This window comes from Chaetodon auriga, chromosome 22 (genome assembly GCF_051107435.1).
Source record: "Chaetodon auriga isolate fChaAug3 chromosome 22, fChaAug3.hap1, whole genome shotgun sequence".
Classification (NCBI taxonomy): Eukaryota; Metazoa; Chordata; class Actinopteri; order Chaetodontiformes; family Chaetodontidae; genus Chaetodon; species Chaetodon auriga.
The window spans coordinates 15,724,501-15,744,077 of record NC_135095.1 but is presented as its reverse complement, the minus strand read 5'-3'; the positions used below and the strand labels follow the sequence as shown (position 1 = coordinate 15,744,077).

At 44.0% G+C, this 19,577-nt stretch overlaps 1 protein-coding gene across 1 annotated transcript; it reads left to right on the top strand.

Annotated features, from left to right (window-relative positions):
* The first annotated feature begins 3,767 nt into the window (after positions 1–3,767).
* On the top strand, positions 3,768–5,994 carry rps16 (ribosomal protein S16). Its single transcript, XM_076722279.1, has 6 exons — positions 3,768–3,818; positions 3,908–3,959; positions 4,550–4,651; positions 4,870–4,966; positions 5,084–5,131; positions 5,808–5,994. The coding sequence occupies exons 2-6, from the start codon at positions 3,912–3,914 to the stop codon at positions 5,951–5,953; spliced, it is 441 nt and encodes a 146-aa protein (XP_076578394.1). The 5' UTR covers positions 3,768–3,818; positions 3,908–3,911; the 3' UTR covers positions 5,954–5,994.
* Positions 5,995–19,577: the final 13,583 nt, after the last annotated feature.

Genomic DNA, 19,577 nt, shown 5'->3' with positions numbered 1-19,577 from the left:
CTTTAAATGGTTGAGAGGTCTGGACATTGTAAGATGGACTTGACAGTTAGCAGCACATAAGGACTGTATGCTTTAGCGGGCTGCCGAACAGAGGAGGAAATCAGCGACGATTCGGCGGCTTCCTATGCAGACGGTGACGGTGGGCCCCTAGTGACCCATAACACAAACAAGGGTTTATCTGAAAGCTTATCATCCAGCCCGGGATCCCCACACAGTGCTTCCTCTGTCTGCCTGCCTCTGTTGTAGATATTGGCACTCTCAGCCCATAGCAACATTTATCTATCAGCTAATAAACTCCTCATGCATAAACTGAAAGGTGAAGGGCGCCGGAAGAGAGGGTGTCGCATAGAAAACAAGAGACTGGGACTAAGACCTTCTCGTAATGACTCTTCAATGGAGCCGGCGCCATTTGTCACTGCAAGAGAGAATTAGGGAAAAGGTCCAAACGGCTAACATATGTCTTCATTTCATTTCAGCACAGAACTTTTCTCATTCTCCTGCTCCTTTCACTGCTGTATGAAAGCAGACATGTGAATTCAGAGGCTACTTTAAAGCTGCACTATGCCATATTTTTGTATCAACAATGGATCAAATGACTATGTACAATGTGCGGGGTTGACTTTATGAACTGGCAAACTATGCAGTTTCTCTCAGCTTTGTACCATATATTAGCATCTTTCAGCTTATTGTTTTGGTTTTGCAACTTTACTGTTCTGGTTCACTGTCAGCCCACAGACTGCTAACCTCCCAGCACCAAACGGCAAACAGATTACATTAGTATGAACTTAGTGATGCCTCTGGCATCTAAAGAGCCAGATACTTTCCCCAGCACTTGATAGAGACCAAAACAGAGCAGTGTTAATTGTTAAGTCTGACAGCAGCAGGAAGGAAGGACCTGCAGCATCTCTCCTTCACACGCAGCAGGTGAAGCAGCCTGCGTCTGAAGGAGCCGCTCAGTGTTCTCAGAGGGTGCTGCATGGGGTGGGACATGTTTTCCATCAGGGATGAAGGCTTCTTCCACCACCTCCACCAGTTTGAGGGGGCATCCCGGGACAGAGCTGGCCTCCCTAACCAGTCTGTTAAGTCTCTTCCTGTCAGCAGTTGCGATGCTGCTGCACAAGCATACCACTCCATAGAAGAAGGCTGGTGCCCCCACAGAGTCAAAGATGGTCCTCAGGAGTGAATATCAGATTTCTATTAATCATGTTGCAAGAAAACAGACTCCAAATGAATGCAAATATTGCTCTTGATGTATAATCAGCTGTTTTCTAACATGTTCACCGTAACATTTACAGGGTGACAATGACATATAAGGTAGTTTGTCATATGTTGTGCCTACAGCTTGTGGCCAAGAACTGGATTAATGCACCTCTAAAAATAGAGCTCTATTTCCAAAATGCTCACAGGCCTCACAGGAGAAGATGGCTGATTGTCATGTCAAACCTTTAAATTTATGCTCTCACACAGTTGAAGAATTTAGGAGTCAGGGCAGCGTGAAGTTGAGACTGAGAGAAGCAAAAAACATTATCAAGCACGGCTCCCGAGGAGAGTACTCATTCCCTCTGACAATAAAAGAAGCCAGGTGCCTGTTCACCCGTGGCTGACACTATAAACACCAGTCCTGCTGTAGTAAATGTCAGGCATAGGTAGGTACTGCACACCGCACCATGACTCACACCACTGTATACAGATTCCCAAGATGCTATCTATCTTCAGTCCTCTGACCCTGGAATGGCCCTGCTGCTTTCCTCCTTTAAGGGTAAGACTGAGCCTTGAAGCTGATACTTTTCCGTTGCCTCCAGAGTCGCACTGCAAGATGCGAGTGCTCGATATTCTTGACAAGTGCCCCTACAAAGGGCACAGAGAAGGCGCCTGGTACAGTTTTCACCCTCATCAATCTGGTTGAGTAAATCACCACAAAGACTGCATTTGTTTTGTTGGATTTTGAGAAAGCAGAGAGGGGATTGTTTGATGCCAGTTTCCTCCCACAAACTGCAGGGTCTAGTTTGGTCACATCAACATTGTCCAACATTGTGGTCAGATCAAAGCCCGTCTCTTGTGTAGGACCACAGTTTGATATTTGATGATGTGATGTCCCAAAAGCTCGCCACTTCCTTTTTCCCATGTCATGGACAATCCCCTCGCCCTGACCCTATGCTCCTCCGCCCCAAGCAGCGCTGAACCACGTGATCTCCGTGGTTTGGCTCGCCACAAGCTTAAAAATAAGGGTTGATGAAACAAAGGTGCAGGGAGTTTGTGTAGTTTGATGTAAACTGTCAGTCTGTAGTGTAGGAGAAATTAATACTCGCCACTGATCTCTGCCAGACACCATCTGGTTGATGATACAGCCTGCCCCCAGCTGAGATGGCGATGATGTCACACTTATAATGGTGTCATTAATTTCACCAACACTAGAGGGTGCTGTTGTTCAGAGGTTCAGAGAAGTGACTGAAGATGAGACTCACTAAAACATGAGTCCTACAGTACAACATTAACCAGGCTGCTGGGACTTCTACTGACAGATCAGTTTATGGGGAGTTAAATACGAGATGATCTGTGATTTGATGACATGTTTCTGACAAGAAAAATGTACAGTGCACAGCTAGCTAAAATTATATACAGGCCGTGCAACAAGCTATTATGTAATCATCCTTATCAACATAGTATACAAGCTAACTAAGACTTGTACTTTTTTTTTTCTTGTGTCTCCAGACCTTCATCTTTACTTGGCAGCAGAACAGTGCTGCTTCTTCTTCTGGCTTTTGTTGTTTAGACAGCTAGCTGTCCTCCTCTGAACATTCAGTTTATCTTTTCAGGTAGTATGTACTCATTACTTCCAAATGTCTCCAGATTTTCAGCTTTTGACAACTTTTCGTCTCTTATTCATGTGAAGTCACAAAAGTATGATGTGTAAAATAATGATTTATTAATATAGTTGTGTAACAAGACTAAGGAGTCAATGTGAGGTTACTGTAAAGCGTTTTTCCTCCCGCACTGTTGCAGCTCCTTAATCAATCTAAAAACAGTCATTTCATCCTTTCAACAGCCTGGATTTCAGCTTGCCATCACTGGCTAAAACTTCATTTCTTGGGACGGTAACATCATGGCACATGAAGGTATTTCACATCACAAAAACCAGTGTTAATTTGACAGCGACCCTCTGCTTTTACTCCAGAATCAGCCGTGCCTCCTAAAACTAGCTTTTTGACCACTTTGGCTGTTTGGAGTTTAATGCAAACTGTTAAGAGTTCAACAACTGAGACAAGGAAATGCTGATTTAGCGTCGTACCGGAACTATAGAAGACAGTGAAGTGCATAACCATATGTATATAAATACCAGTCAATATACGCTATATGTGGATACACTAAGATAGATACAGAATGAACACCGTGAATGGCATAAAAATTTAAAAGTGCTTTATTTGACGTCACAACATTTCTATACTTGGCTTTACACTCATATGGATGCACGATGTAACCGCACCAATGTTACCTCTTTGGAAAACACACTCAAAAGTCCCCTTTTCAACAATGTCCAGGACCTAATGACGCACCCAAAGAAGCTGTCTGTAAAGCGTAAGTCAATTTATCAACGATATGCTGATTTGTAGTGACTGAATCACAATTTTCTAGCAAGAAACAGCTATTTCCATCAACAGCTATGATGTTTAGCAAAACAAAATGTAAAATGGAGGTAGAGCGAGGGTAACTGTCGTAAATCCTGCCGCAAATCATATCTTAACTGTCGTGCAATAGCCCCTGATGTTCGGCATGCGAAACCCCGTCGGTCTCTCCGTACGGCACCCTAGCTGAAGACGGTATGTTCTTCAGTCTGATCTGGTAAAATAGTGTAAAATATAGTCATTCGCTGGTTTCTAATCTAACTGTTGTTCCCTGTGTGTTTCAGAAACATGCCAGCTAAAGGTCCTTTGCAGTCTGTCCAGGTTTTTGGACGTAAAGTAAGTAAAATACAGAAATTATTCCACGTGCGGTGTTGTGGCTTCCCTGTCTTGCTAGTGAACATTAGCTAAACTAGCTCACATGAAGTGATGGCGTGTCGTAGATTTACACCGATATACCCGACAAAATAAGATGTAATACCAACTGTTAAGACGTACTGAAACTTTGCTTAAGGCTCTGCTACGGTTGTACGTGAATGTAAAGCACCTGTAAGGTGATAACTGTGTTAGCCGCCGATCGGGTTAACTGTAATGGATCAGACCTAGCTGAACTTGCTAGCTTGGTTGCTAGCAGTGGTTGGGTATGTGATACTCCTCAGAAGATGACAACGTTTGATTTTAACTGTATGACTTCTCAAGCAATCGTAGTACTTACATGCAAAGTTTAGTTAAAGTAATTCCGTTTTTACTTTCAAAAGGTCAGAGCCCCTAATCCATCACGAGCCGAGAAATAACGAGTTTTGATCAACCACATGTTTGAATTAGAATAGAATGAAAGGACATGTATTCAGCTCAATGGGTAAAGGTACTGAGTTACACCTTTAAATATCACCTTTCAGTTGATTCTGATGATGATGGTTCTGTCATAGAAAACCGCCACAGCAGTTGCCCACTGCAAGAGGGGGAATGGCCTGATCAAGGTGAACGGCAGACCCCTGGAGATGGTGGAGCCTGCCACTCTCCAGTACAAGGTGAGTCCCCCTGTGAAGGGTGGTTTACATCAGGGTGCACCTGTGTGATGGAGGGCAGCACCTATAAACAGTTGCTCTTGAATGGGGCAGTGGCAGGGGGATGAGCAGTGCAACATGATGCAGGTGTTTATATAGACTATGCACTTGCAGATATCCAGGTCACCATGATTGTTTTTCTTGATTGACAATTTGACAATCTGTGGTTGACCTCTTTGTAGCTTCTGGAGCCAGTGCTGTTGCTGGGAAAGGAGCGTTTTGCTGGAGTTGACATCAGAGTCAGAGTTAAGGGTGGTGGACATGTCGCACAGATCTACGGTATGGCAGAACATCCCTTTCTCAAAATGAAATTCATCATATTTACCCATTAGCAGTCGGTGTATGTTCAGATTTTTATCACAATGCTATAATTTACGTTTTGTTTTTGCCTTCCAGCTATCCGTCAGGCCATCTCCAAAGCCCTGGTTGCCTACTACCAGAAGTGTGAGTATTAAATTCTGTACAAATGTTTCAACCAAATGAATTTGGCCCAGAGACATGCAAGTGTTTTTCTTTAAGTGGTGTTTTATAAGCACGTGTTGTATTTCAGGACAATAAATGTTTATGTGAAAGATACAAATGATTTTTTTTTTTTTTTTTTTTTTTACAAGTGCTGTATTAAAAGTGCCAACTGTGACTTTAACAACAACTCTGACTTTAACTAGTGAATTCTCAGGAGTGGCGATATCTGTCAGAGCAATTCAACTAAATTCTGGTACTCTAGTCAGTCATGAGCAGCAAGACTGAACGTCTACACACATAAATGTGGAGTCTGGGACTTAAATGCTGTGTTCTCATAGAAACTACCTGGTCAGGGGACGCTCGCTTTACAATGTAATCATTGCTCACTTTGCTCAATTGTTACTGAATGTGTAATTTCAACAGGCTCATAACTTTTTTTTTTATAGCAAAGAGCTGAGTGAGAGTGAAACTTTTAGTGTAGCAAAAGGTCTCTTTAGCTTGGATTGGAAAATCTGAATTGACACAGTACATTGTTTACTGCTTTATGTAAACTGTATTCTGTACAAATTTAAGTACACAGGATGTAGTAACACTTTGTATGAAGAAGAACTTGGAGGATAACCTGTGTTTTGTTTTGTTTTGTTTTGTCCTTTTCCAGATGTGGATGAAGCCTCCAAGAAAGAGATCAAGGACATCCTGATCCAGTACGACAGGACCCTGCTGGTCGCCGATCCACGTCGCTGCGAGTCCAAGAAGTTCGGTGGACCTGGAGCTCGTGCCCGCTACCAGAAGTCCTACCGTTAATTCCCCTGTACATTTTCATAATAAATTGGAGGAACAAAGAATTTTCATGTCTTTTTTCTGTTCTTAAAACTGTACAGAAGGCTTTCGTACCTCTCCTCTGAGCACTGCTGCTGTTTACTGTCGTAAATTGTACGTACATTTATTATATCAGCGTTCATACAAAATCCTAACAGGTTCTCAACTTTAGGAATATGCTTGAATTAGAAGATGAACCTTCAAGAATGATTTTAAACATATGAGGTGAAAACTAAGGAAGAAGACCTTGAGCAACAACATCATCCTCCTGCTGAAACAAGGCCATGGCAGCTGTTCTTTAACTGAACTTGACCTTTTGGCGTCTGGATGTGGCTACAAAGACATTGAGTGAACTTGATGCACAACCATCATAGCATGTACTATAATATATATACAGCTCTATAATGATGAGTCCTGATCAAAGCTTTTGGATGAAATTGGTGGTCAGAGCAGACAAAAGCCTGTCTTACAGCATTTGACTTGTTATCTGAGGAAAAGCACAGCTGTTGCTAATCACATTAGCGCTTGTTATGTTCAAGTGTCTCAGTGAGGCTGCGTGCACAAAACCAAGACCCTGAAACTGAAGCAGCTAGATGGAAATCAGTCATTTGATAGAGAAAACAGATTAATGGGTGTGCAAAGTCATTAGCAGAAGTTCTGCAAATCACTGAGGTTTTTACTTTGTAAACACTTCTTACATTTACTCGGTTTATCTTGTACTTCTGCACTTTTAAACAGCTTTCAGCATCTGTCTTAATTCTCTCTTTATGATTGCCACATTTCACCAGCAGAGGGAGCCAGAGGACAGTCAGTGGTGAGTCAGTGATGCACACATGAACTCACCAGCAGCCATTAGGAAACTGGCTTGCAGCCATTTCCCAAGTCCAGTACAGATAAAGATATATGCTTAATGAATACACACCACATGACAACTCCGCTCTGAAAACATTGAATACACTCTGCTGCCTCAATGCCTTTAGGTGAAAACACAAATCCCTGCTTGGATAAATAACTCCTTTGCAAATGGTGCCCACACTGACTTTGTTCTGGAGTCTCTGTAAACAGTAAACTGAGAAACACTGAAGCAGAGCCGACTGTTTTTCCAGGCCTGCTGTTATTAAAGATCAGATCCTGTAAGCAGACAGTGCTGCTGCCGCTGCTCATTTGATGGATGCTTTTTCCACTCAGCCATTTTCAGGTGTGTGAAAGTGTATAATGAAACTCGCTGTGGGTGAATTTCTGATTTCCTTATAGCGGTTTGTGGTTTAATGTGTTTTTTCTGTCTTTTATTCCCCGATAAGAGCAGTTTTCACAGATAATTTACACACATTGACTCTCAGCCCATTTCCTCATGCTTCTCAGTTACATCCTGTTTCGTATTCTCACATCAAATCGCAGCATTTTTTCCCCATTTTCTGCTGATTCCTTGTTACCGCTCCTGTTTTCCCTGCCAGTGCTCCAACACAACAACAAGACTGTAATGAGGTGAGCTGAGCTGAGCTGAGGCCCAGATGTTGTTGGCCTCTCTGTGGGCAGCCAGCAGCAGCCGTTCCCGCTCGGTGAGCTCCCGGGGGGGGATCAGGCCTGTGTACAGCCCTCCAATAATCAACACAGCAGGGAGGCCCACTCCCCGCTGCTACTGTTGTTTACTACTGTTTATTTTCTGCCCCTGCCTACTGCCTCACCTCTACGGGCCATAATGCCACGCCGGTGACACTCTGTGCTGTGGAAATGGCTTTGCTGTCTCCAGAAAGGAATATGGGCTGACAACAGAGATGAAACTAATGCGGATAATGTAGCTCGCTGCCGGGAACAGAGGCAGAAGGAGCACAAAGCTGTCAAAATTGATGTTTGTGCCTGTTTTTCTGTGTGATGGGAAAATTAGTCTCCATCTCTTTTTTTTTCCCCGTGTGTATATCACAGCTTTAGTAAGGCAGGAATGTACAAAGCGACTGTTTTGGGGGCAGAACTACCCTGTTTACAGGACCTGAAATCACAACATGTTCAGAATAAATGACCCTGATTATGTTCTGAGGATGTGATCACACAGGTACGACTCTCTAACGAGATGTTTAAGGTCTAAGAAATGGCTCATGTTTTATAGATTATTAAAAGACATTATTTCGAGCTACTTTTGGGTTGCCAGGTTGTGAAAAATCCCTCTGGCTGCTGCTCATCCTCCAGTGTGACACTTGCTTTGTCTTTTTTGGCTCCTTAGTCCATCAGGTACACCCCTCCAATGGACCATATGACCTCTGACCTGGAAGAAAGCCCTGCAGTCCATTTATGAATTATTTATTAACATGTATTCCTGCAGATTTAGGAGATCAAAAACCCGTAATTGTTGACTTTTAGAAAATCCATAATTTCAGATGACTCACTAACTTTTGCTCATGGCTTATTAAAAAGTGAGACACTTTACATTAATGATGTGTAGCTGCTGTTAGTTAACATTTATAAAGGTTTCCTTATGAAAAAGTGATACAGGTTACTTGGTGCTGGATTATTTTTCATTCTTCCGTGCATGTCTGCAGGAAAATGAAGTGAAATGAAACTAAAAAAGGAGAATTTTGGTGCCATGTGTGGTTTGGTGAAATTTGTTGTCCCACATGTAACACATAAAAGGATATGTGCAACATGTTGGCGCCTGGGTTTGTTTTCCTCCCTCTCAACAAGCCGCTGCTTTGATTCAGTTACACTGCTGCGTATCTGCTTTTCCAGTAATTTCAAAAATGAAGGGCTGTGATGGTGAATTAAGTCAATTCGACTCAGAGCACAAAGGTGCCTGGATTATTTTTGTGCAACAAGTCTTGTAATTCTTCTGGTTTTTAAATAGTGTCATTCAGTGTGCAGGATGTGTTCCTTCAGGGCTGAGTGCAGACACACACACACACACACACACACACACACTGAACCTAGCACCTGCCTTTCCTCTGTTAACACCTCTGCCTCTCTAGGTCTCCAAATCACACAAGCACTGAGGTGTTAGACCAGGATGCATTTTTTCATCACTTGCACTTCATCCCCACCTCCCCTCACGACGCCTCCATGAGCACACACACACTCCACAATTAACACATGAAAGCATATGAATACGCCCACACACACAGAATCAGCTCCAAACATGACCTGAGGTACATCGATTTTCCATTTCTGCCAACCTCCTTTCTGCAGACGCATAAAGACGGAGCAGAAAGAAAGAGGGAGGGTTGGTCATTAACATATATTGACCCCTGCTCTCCTCCTCCTCCTCCCTGCAGCAGTTGGCTCCTTGTCGAGCCTCATTGCCCTGAATGGGTAAACAACAATTGGTTGAGGGTGCCAGTGGCTGAGGATCAGGGGACGGTAGCAGAGAGCAGCAAATGTTGGCTCTGGTGGAGAGGAAATGCAGCTTAGCCAAGCGACGCGCTGCTGTTTGGGCCCAGAGTGATAATGAGGGGCGAGCTGCTTATCGGTTGCATTGTCCTGGAGGGGAGGTGATCACCATGAGCGTGTGTGTGTGTGTGTGTGTGTGTGTGTGTGTGTGTGTGTGTGTGTGTGAAGCAGGAGGAATGTCTCCATTGAGACTGGAGCTGGATTTATTACACTTTGTTGTCTGCTGGTGCTAATACTGAAACAATGCTTTTATAACATTCATGTTTTAGGACATAAACATGTTTCTTTTTAATTGTACGGTGTCAAACATCCTCATTCATTAGTTTTTAATGTCTTAACTAGCAATAAAATCAATTAGTTAGTTAATCATCCGTCAGCAGAGAATTCATTGACAGTAAGTTTGATGACTCAGTTAATTGATTAACCACATGAATAATTTTGAATCGTTGGTTATAATTTGAGTTTTGAACTTTTAGCAAGAAAAAATTTACAATTTGACTTGGTCACCTTGAATTTTTCCACAGTTTATAGATTAAGCAATCAATTAAACTAATAAAAAGATCAATAAATAAATACATAATGAAAAAATGTGTAATTGCAGCCCAAGTCTTAAAGGAGTAGTTCATAATTTTGGGAAATACAATCATAGGATCGATGTCAGTCTCATAAATATGTAGCAGTTAGCTTAGCTTAGCATAAAGATTGAAAACAAGAAGTAACCAGACCCAGTGCTTCCTGGAATCTGTGCTGGTTGCCTGGCATTTGCTCAAAGCCAGGAAATAGTCTGACCCGGAACCCTTCGAAATGCTTCAGTGTTTGTACATTTTTAACAAACCAGATGTAATTATGTTAATTAGCGAGCGTTAAACGTGCTGGTGGGCAGACCTTTGGCCAGAGCCCAGTGAGCTGTTTCCCTCTGCTGCTTTTGTGCTAAGCTAAGCTAAAACATCTCCTGGCTGCAGCTAGTTGTGCAGACAAAACAAACATGACTGAGGGTGTAAGAATCTTTAGATACTTCACACAAATTTCCGTCTTTATGCAAAAAGTGTTGAGGTTTGACACCCGACCCTCATCTCGAGCAGAATGTGTGGAATTCCAAAAGCCTGTTTCCGTGTTTTGGTATCTGATCTACGTCGAGCTCCGGCTCTGCATCCCCACAGCTCCAGCAGCTAATGTAAATTATGATAAATGCTAAGACTTTCACATCAGTGTGTGTGTGTGTGTGTTTATTACATCTGCTTTCTACCCAGGAAGCCAAATGAGCATCGTCACAGTTTTTTCGCACTTAAAGCAATGATGTTCAAACCAAATCAGCACCTTAAAAGACTGAGAGAGGCAGCGCAACAGCACTGCGGACGGAGGAAAAGACACGTAAGATAACAAACAGCAAGCCCTCGTCAGCTCTGTAAAGGGTTCAAACGACACTTTCTAAACTTTCAAAGAAGTTATTCCCAGTTTTCTGAAATCCTCGTATGAGCAGTTCCATGCCGACAGCGCTGCCATCATCTGGATGTTCTCATTCATCTGGAGCCAAGCTTAGCAGACAGTTAACAGTGAGCAATCCTGCATGTATGAGTGTGTGCGTGTGTGTGTGTGTGTGTGTGTGTGTGTGTGCGCACATACGGCAACTTGTTCTCTTTGGTCTTTTGGTGTAACAGACAAAGCAGATGTTGGATTCGTCTGTGTGGATTTGGGGCTTCAGAGTCGTGTACGACAGTACCTGCTGGGAGCGCTTGCTGACTAGTTTCTTGTCTCTTTGTGGAGGAAACGCAGACGCGTCTCGGGCTTTTAATGGTTCCATCAAGTGTTTTGTTTTTCCTGCTTTCCTGCACGTGACTTGATTTGTGCGAATGGTTTTATTGTGGGCGTTAACTGTTTGTGAGAAAGGCCGCTGATCACAGACGAGCAGCCACCTGCATGTTTGAAATAAACATGGCAGAGGTCTGGCATGAATGCTGATGACAACTTGAAAGTCAGGCCTCTTTATTCCACAATCCCACGCTCCACTTCGTTTCACCCCCGCCCGTTCCCTTAAAGCACCCTTCGTTACCGTCGAGGGTGGAGGGAGAGAATATTGAGCTGATGATGGATTCATTTCATCTGTTTCGCTCTGCACAAAGAGGCCTCGCTCGGTCGCCCTCCTCTCAGCGTGTTTTTGGTCTGAAAGCAGCCAGAAAAGGGCTCCCTGTTACTGACCCTCACTGTTAGTCACACTCTCCTCGGCCAGCATTGACTCATTCCCGACGCATTTAACCTAGACTTGAACTAAAGTGGAATTAGTCCCAGCGCGCTCACACCGCCGAACCTTTGTCTCCCATTAAAAAGCTGCCTCCACCCTCGCCTCCCCGTGCCTCCACCTTGGCGCAGGCATTGCGGCGGCGGCTGCTGCAGGGTGGCACTGGACGAGGCCTGCGTGCGGGGTGAGCCGGGTCATGCAGGGGTTTCCCCCTGAGAGCTCGGCTGTTACGCCCGAGCCAAATCGGGAGGTCATAGGCTGCCTCACACACCCCTCAACCTTTAGCCCCCAGCTCGGGCTGCTGGCCGCTCTGGTTCCCTGCAACAACCTGCAGTGGACCTGCGGTGTTACCCCCCTCCCCAGGGGTCAGCCTGGCCGGCCGGGATCTATTTTAGTGAAAACACACAGTTCATGCAAGAGAGCCTCACCTCCTGTGCAGCAGGTTATTGGAGTTCACAGCGCTCTGATTGCAGACAGCTTTGAAGTATGGAGGTTATCTTTCATTCCTGCCACGTTTGTTGTTGTTTCTTTTAGCGCCATGCTTAAAGGGATACGTCAGGATTGGTCAACTTACCTGGAGGGAGATGAGAACGTGTGCACCGTTATCTTCTGTGTGTCCCTCTAAGATTAATGGCTCTGGAGCTCCGTGGAAGCGCTTGGTTAAACGCTATGTTAGATAATACTGATTCACCAGTATCTCAGCTTTATGCAGCTAATCCTTAATAAGAGTCTGAGCTACGAGCTGTTTGTTTGGGGTGTTTTAAAACTGATCATAATAACAAAATAGGTGAACAATAGGCTGGTTTTACTGCTTTGATTGGTTATATTTTGATCTGGTTTGGTTGTGATGTTCATATCTGGCTCAGAAATCGGGTCTTTAAATATCCGTACATCTAAAAAAGTTTGAGTAATGAGCTGTGTGAGTGTCTGACAGGTGTGTCTGTGAGAGAATTGAGTAGATTTAAAGCCATCGTGTGCAGGATTCGAACATCTCTGACTTTGGTGCCCCCTGCTGGGACATAATAAAATAAATTCTGCACATAGTGGCTTTAAGGGAATAGTCTGACATTTCGAGAAATATGCTCATTCACTTTCTTGCAGGTTAATTGGGAAGATCAATTGCCTGGTATCGATCTTCTGCTCGCCAGATGAATTTCACTTGTTTGCTCCCTTAAAACACTTCCTGACACAAACTTGGCAGCATACTACCTATAATAACACTTAACAGGCAGCAAAGAGCTCAATAACATGATAGCACGGAGCCTCAGTACATGAAATTGTCCATGCTGTCATCACTTACATATAATATTAAAAAAGACAGGTCGGGATTGCAGTGCACACTTCTACCCTCCCCCCAACCATCCGTGCATCTGATCTGGAAACAGTGGACTAAATGCAACTCACTGACTGCTCAATTTTCACCAAGATTGTCTCATTTTCCAACAAATAAAAGCCACCAGAATAGTTTGAAAGAAGCTAAAAATACAACAAATAATAACTCACGGTCATGAGCCGCGAGGGGCCGATTTGTCTGTTGTGTGCAGCTGAAACAATAAACAAAGTTTTTTAACTAAAAGAGCATTTTGTCTTATTCTGGCTTTGCTATTGCCCTCTGATGACACCTCATCGTTCATCACAACACCGACTAAAGCGTCTGCTAAAATGTTAACATCAGCCACAGGGGGCGGGTGAATTTTATTGTCGATGCTCTCATCACTTAAGGGGCGAGGTTGGCCAATCTCCCGAAAACCTGTTGCGCTCCATTGAGGGATCTGACCTCCTCGTCAGCTTCACTAAGTGCTGTGGAGCACATGAGCTACTCGACTCAGGACCTGTCAGGAAGTGTTGTGAAGGATGTTACTGAGAGACAAGAGCGTGAATTGATTGCCCCCTGACTGCTGCCAAGCCGCCCTCGGTGTGCCATCCCGTGTTGAGTATATGTGTGTTTCGGCCTGTCACGCACCCTATATGTGGAGGTGGGGGGACATGGCTAATTAAAGGAGTAAAAGCTGTTGAAAGGGGCAGGAGACTGCCAGCGCAAGAGGACCTGACATCCATGTGCTCTTGTTTCGAGAGGGAGACTCTGCGAGTGTGACGGAAGCAGGAGGCCCAGGTCGCAGCGCCCCGCCTGGCTGCCAAGGCTCAGTCATAGGGCAAGGAACTGAGGGGAGGAGGGGGAGGAGGAGGAGGAGGAGGAGGAGGAGGTGGACAGTAATGGAGGAGGGTAGTGTTAATATTAACTGCAATTCCAGACCTTCTACTACCAGTCTCTTTTTTTCTTCCTTCCATTTCCACAGCTCTCCAGACAGCAGAGAGCTCTAAACCCCAACACCCTATCCTGCTGCTACACACGCACACACAAGTATACACACACACACACACACACACACATTCCAAGAGAAAGGGATGGGAGCGTGACAATCGGGAAACAACGGCTGTTAGTTACAGAAAATGCATTACGGCGTGAGCCCGGGCAGCAGAGCGGAGGAGAGGAAGTGGTGGGATTACACCGGGTTTGGACAAGGAGAGCACGGGGCCCTTTTTCTCCCCCTCTCTGTAGTAAACTGTCCAGATTTACAAGGCCTCCAGGGAGACGGGTACCCCATCCCCGTCCCGTCAGTCCTCGACAGCTCCTGATTTAAAAATAATCCTAAATCAGCGCATGACAGTTGTCAGCAGGGCATAAGGAGGTCAGAGGAGCCATCGACTGGGGAGAAATCACATGAGGTGACTGGGTTTGTCAGATAAGAGTGTGTCTTTAAAACATCCAATCTGTAACTGCTGCAAAGTGCCCCATTATTACCTTAAACACGGTGATTTGGGGTATTAATGACACCTTTCCTGCACTAACATTGATTTTCTGAGCTTCTAATCTGAAACATGTATGTGTCCAACAAGGTTTATGTAATTTCAGGCTGAAAGAACGTTGATTTGACAGAAAATTGATTGATGACTCAAGAGGCAGCTTTCCAGGAGCAAAGACAACATCTGTGTTATTCTCCTGATGTTTGGAATTTACAGCCACGTGACAATTATGTCAAACTATTGTCCACCTGGTTTGCATTGTGCCTCAGTGTTGGAGCTAATTGTACAGTTTTAATTGGTGTTTTCGAATGCTTTAAAGGGACAATCATCACACTGCAGTGAAGGGAAAGGCGGTGGTTCCCAAGCTGTGGGTCGGGACCCCTCAGGGAGTCTCAAGATAAATCACAGTCGGACCATTTTCTTGTACAGTGACAGATTATTACTGACATTTCAGTTTTAGTCTGGCTAAAGGTTTGGCTTGTTACTGTATATTTGCATTGATGTTGCATATGTGTATGTATTCCTCTACTTTATATTTCTCACTTTTTATCCTTCCTGTTTCATTGCTAAAACTGCATTCAGATTGGAAGACTTTCAGATGACGTTAAGCTCTTTGACTTGACTTTGACTGTACAACCTGTCTGATCATGTGACCCCTCCCGTTTCTTGTCCCGTAAACTTTGTTGCAGCAAAGTTGCAGAATTCCCAGAAATCAGATACTTTTGTGAACACAATGTTACCGTTACTGACAGAAATAAAAGCCAAAACCGCTTCTGTCAGCAGCCGTACAAGCATGTACCCTGCGTCTGCTGAATGACTGAAGCTGAGCAGGTGCGGGCTCAGCTTCTACCTGGATGGGAAGCCTCCAGGGAAAAACTAAATTGCTGCTGGAAGTGGATCAGTCTTCCCTCTGGTCCTAATAAAAAAAATCCCAGTGCAGTGATGGGGACGCTGTGCTTTCGATGAGACATTAAACTGAGGTTCTGACTCATGTGGTCATTAAAGCTCCCATGGCGCTTATCGTGCAGAGTAGGGGGTTCCCAGGTGTTGGCAAAATTCCCAACCTGGCTCTCTCCATCTGTCCACCTAATCACACCCCCTGTGTGATCGGCTCAGTATTCCTCTCCACCTCAAGCTGATGTGAGTGTTCTGGTGCAAAACGGCTGCACATTGGTGAGCTCGCTTAGGCACTTTGAGCATCATGATAAAGCACTTTCTAAATCTAATCCATAATCATTCTTATTAAAATTGGACCCAGGTTGTAATAAACCATAATTACCCATCAAAAGGACATGAACCTGAGAGGGGATCTGAACCACTACGACTGAAATATCAGTGAAACTTCCCCCATGGAGCCCCCAGTCTAACACAGCCTCTCCTCCTCAGAGCCTGACAGAGTGAATGTATTTCTCCCTGTAGCCATTATAGCAGTAAATAACAGCGCCTCACTCTTTCCCCTCGCTCCTGTTCCAGCTACCGCTCCGCTGATGTATGTTTTTAACTGTGGCAGCATCATCTCAGACTGGATGCGCTCCGGCTGGCCGCCAGCTTCTCCTGTGATCACCGCAGGCCTCGGAAGGCCACTTCAACAGAAACAGGAAGCAGTTCACGGCACGGGTCACGACCCCTCTCATTCGGCCCCATGAGTCAAGCAGGGCCCACCCCGGCGAAACACAGGAAAGTTCCGGTCCCATCAACAAGGTGTGGAAGGATCTTCAGGAGGGAGGAGGGGGACTTCGCTCTTCCTCTCCTCCATGCACATCTGTATGCATGTGTGTGTGTGAGGAGAGGGAGAGAGGCGCACATCTGCCGAGCAGAAGCCGTGTAACATTATTACACAGAAGGCCCGGAGAGGCACACCTAAACGCAACTACAGCTGCATCCAATACACGGCTGCATTCACAGGAGGAAACTACTGTATGAGCTGCTATTGTACAAATACTGAACACAAATTGGTCCCTTTGGACTGCAGATCAGAGGCTCTGGCATATAAAAGTCTAGTGGACATCCACGGATGTCTTTCCCAAAAGGTTATTTTTCACACAGCCGAAATGAAATGCTCCGACGCGACTTGATGAGATGTGATTAATTTAATAGCGGCTAATTAGCTGTAGCGGACCGTGACATGCTGTAACATGGCTTGTAATGTAAACTGACTTAACATGACACCATGTTGCTTGTGTGAAGTGTGATTATATGACTCAAAGCTCCTGAAGTCCCAAGACCCCCGAAGTGACTCGACATGACCGGACTTGTCCTGACTTGTCTGGAGGAGGCTGGGACAAAAACAGATGCTGTGGGATGATGGTTTAAAGATCTTATGGCTTCATGTGACTTAATTTAATGTGTAATGTGACTTAAACCAGCTCTATGTCCAGATATACCCAGGCTGTGGATTAATGATGCCAATATTGAATGTTTGCTTTCTGTTATTGTACAAAAAATACAGAATAAAGTGCACTAAAAAAAATTTGATGATCCTTGTTTTCTGCAAAAGCCTCACACTGCCAGTTTCTTTATGGAGTGTTGACAGCATTTATAGTCTGTAATGGATGCAGTTTAAAATGTTGGAGTGCACCACTTGAGTCATAATGCACATAAAAGACAATTTACCCCAAGTCAATGTTCAAGGCATTATGAGTACACTAAAAAAGCTACTTAGCTGAGTTGATGTTTTTGTGCCAAAGATTCAAGATTTTTGGCCAAAGCGTGGAGCTGATGTCATGGGAGCTCTGTTAATGTTCATGTTAGACCACATCTGATATTTCACTTTAATGGAGGGGTGTTAATAGCGGAGGGGGAGCGGTAGGAATATGGGAGAGAGAAAGCAGAGATCATTTGGCCGAACAAGGCGAAACTACACTTTTTTTCTGCCTCTGTTCAACTAAATCCCACAGGCCTATAGATTTCTTCCTCAATAGCTATCATCAGCCTCCAGCATTATGTCCTCTGTTCTGATTTCAACTTCGCAGATAATCTATACTTAATAGCCTCCTCTCTGAGTCTGAATTATTCAGCCTACCCAGACATCTCTAACCTCTGGCAGGTTTAGCAGCGTCCCAGATAAAATTGTGAAATCAGTACTTAGCAGCAAGGCCATTTCATGCATGATAAGAAGAAAGCCTATTAGAAAACGCAGGCTCCTTAAAGCAGCCATGCCCTCAGTGCCATTTAGCTACACCAATCTTTATTTTTTAGGTTTCATAGTAAATGTTCTCCTTGAGTTTAAGGAGCTTTTTTATTCTCTTTCAGATCATTGTTTTTGTTCGTTGTTTTTTTTTTTTTTTTGTCATTTCCTTCAACCGCAGAGGGCTGTTAGCAGTTAGCAGATATGTCAAAACAAAGCAAAAGAGATATCAGAATTACATGCATCAGGTGTGCAGACAGGCGACTCCAAATGAATGCTAATGTCTGCTGGATATACAGGATGGCAACTGACCTTTCGCTAGCCTCAGCCTCCCTCTATCGACCGATGCAGCGCCTGTCAATCTTTCAGTTCTCACACAGCACATATTCACAATAATAACTGGCACAGATTAAGAACTCGACAGTCTCAATTATCGTTGAAACAACAAGTCCTTGATATTGGGCTGAAGTAGACAAATACTCACTCCAGCATCGATTTTTTATAGCTGTAGCCGGCTAGCTAATTAAGCTAACTTTAGCTCTGTGCATTGTTTCCTGGTGACTTGTATCAAAAGTATCAAAAGAGAAATATTGTCAAACTGATAGAAATTATTGGCTTGATGTTGACAACCAAACAGTTTGGTAAACATATATTTTATCTTCGGTAATGTTCACAAAGGTTGCTGAAAAGTCAGCTTCCCCTGAATCCAACAGAGAGCAGAACAGAGATGCTAACGTTAACTGTGACAGGATGCAGGATACAATGGAAATACAATTCAGTGAATGTGCTAATTGTAAACATTATTACTATTATTGAATTAATTTAACCAATACCCCAACAAACTGATGTAATCTATAGTTTATGATGTGCTCCTTGGGTTTGGAGGTAACATTTGGAGATAGTAAGCTAGTTAGGCAGGCATGCTAGCAACTGTAGCATACATTACAGCAGATAAACACTCATTCTTTACACTTTTGCTTGTGTTTCTTTGGACAGATAAAAACAAGAAATAACCCATGACACAAAAAAACATCCATTATTTAAGGATTTTTTTTTTGTGGCCTTGTTTTCTTCGCCACACAAATCCATCATCTTATGTCATAAACCTGCCTGCTCAGTAGGCTAATGCTATCCCACTAAATCTATTGAGCTTTATGGTGATAAGAATCATCTTTTTAACAAATGAGCTAGCTTTTCTCCTGTTGAATGTATCCCTTGACATTTCTGGTATTTGTCCTTTTGCCAGCTGTTTTCTTTCCTGAGGTAAATCTCAATAAATCAATGGAAGTTAATCTGCTGAGAAGATTGTGTGCTCGCTCTGGCTGTGGGGGCACTCTATCTCCATTGGTTACAGAGCATCCATCAAGTCCTCAATGAAGGCTCAGCGGAGCAGTGACATCCCGATCCCCTCTAACCCCATCACCCCAACCCACCCCCGGCCCCCTCCAGCCTTCACTGCTTCATATTCTTCTCAGGATAATTAGGTCATGAAGATCAATTTATTTGGCACAGATAAAGCACGATCACTTAGAGAAATTTATCGTATCAGTTGTTATCTGTTGTTAAGTTTCACACTCTGTATCCGCCTCTTCTTTATCATGATGTTCTTTTGGCCTGGCGGTGAAGCAATTCTTCCTCCGGCGCTGTCTCAAGGGCGGCAGTGTCTCGCTGCATTGGAAAGTCGATCTGATTGCCCTGTCATTCATCATGTAACTTTAACTCCGGGGGCACAGTGAAGTGGAGTGAGGACTTCTTCGCGGTGATATAACGCTGAGGCCGCATGGGTGCAAATCATCTTCGTACTCCTCACAGGGGGAGACAGGTTTTGAAATTCCACACATTCTGACCAGGAGCGTCTCTGTGGATGTATCTCACCTGGCACAGCGGTTTCAATAACATGCATGCACACACTTTTTATATGCAGACACACTCCGCAGAGGACTGAATCGCTGTAATGGAAAAGTTTCATGGTCGCGCAGGAGAGGTAAAGGGGGAATTGTGACCTTTGTGGTGACCAAAGTAATTTCAGAGGTGTGTGGCAAATAGAAGAAGAGGCACAATAACAG

Excerpts from the sequence above, each read along its gene's own strand:
- rps16 (XM_076722279.1), top strand. The coding sequence starts at position 3,912 with ATGCCAGCTAAAGGTCCTTTGCAGTCTGTCCAGGTTTTTGGACGTAAA. Across the intron at positions 4,652-4,869 it reads CTGCCACTCTCCAGTACAAG|CTTCTGGAGCCAGTGCTGTT; the intron begins GTGAGTCCCCCT and ends ACCTCTTTGTAG. Across the intron at positions 4,967-5,083 it reads ACATGTCGCACAGATCTACG|CTATCCGTCAGGCCATCTCC; the intron begins GTATGGCAGAAC and ends TTTGCCTTCCAG.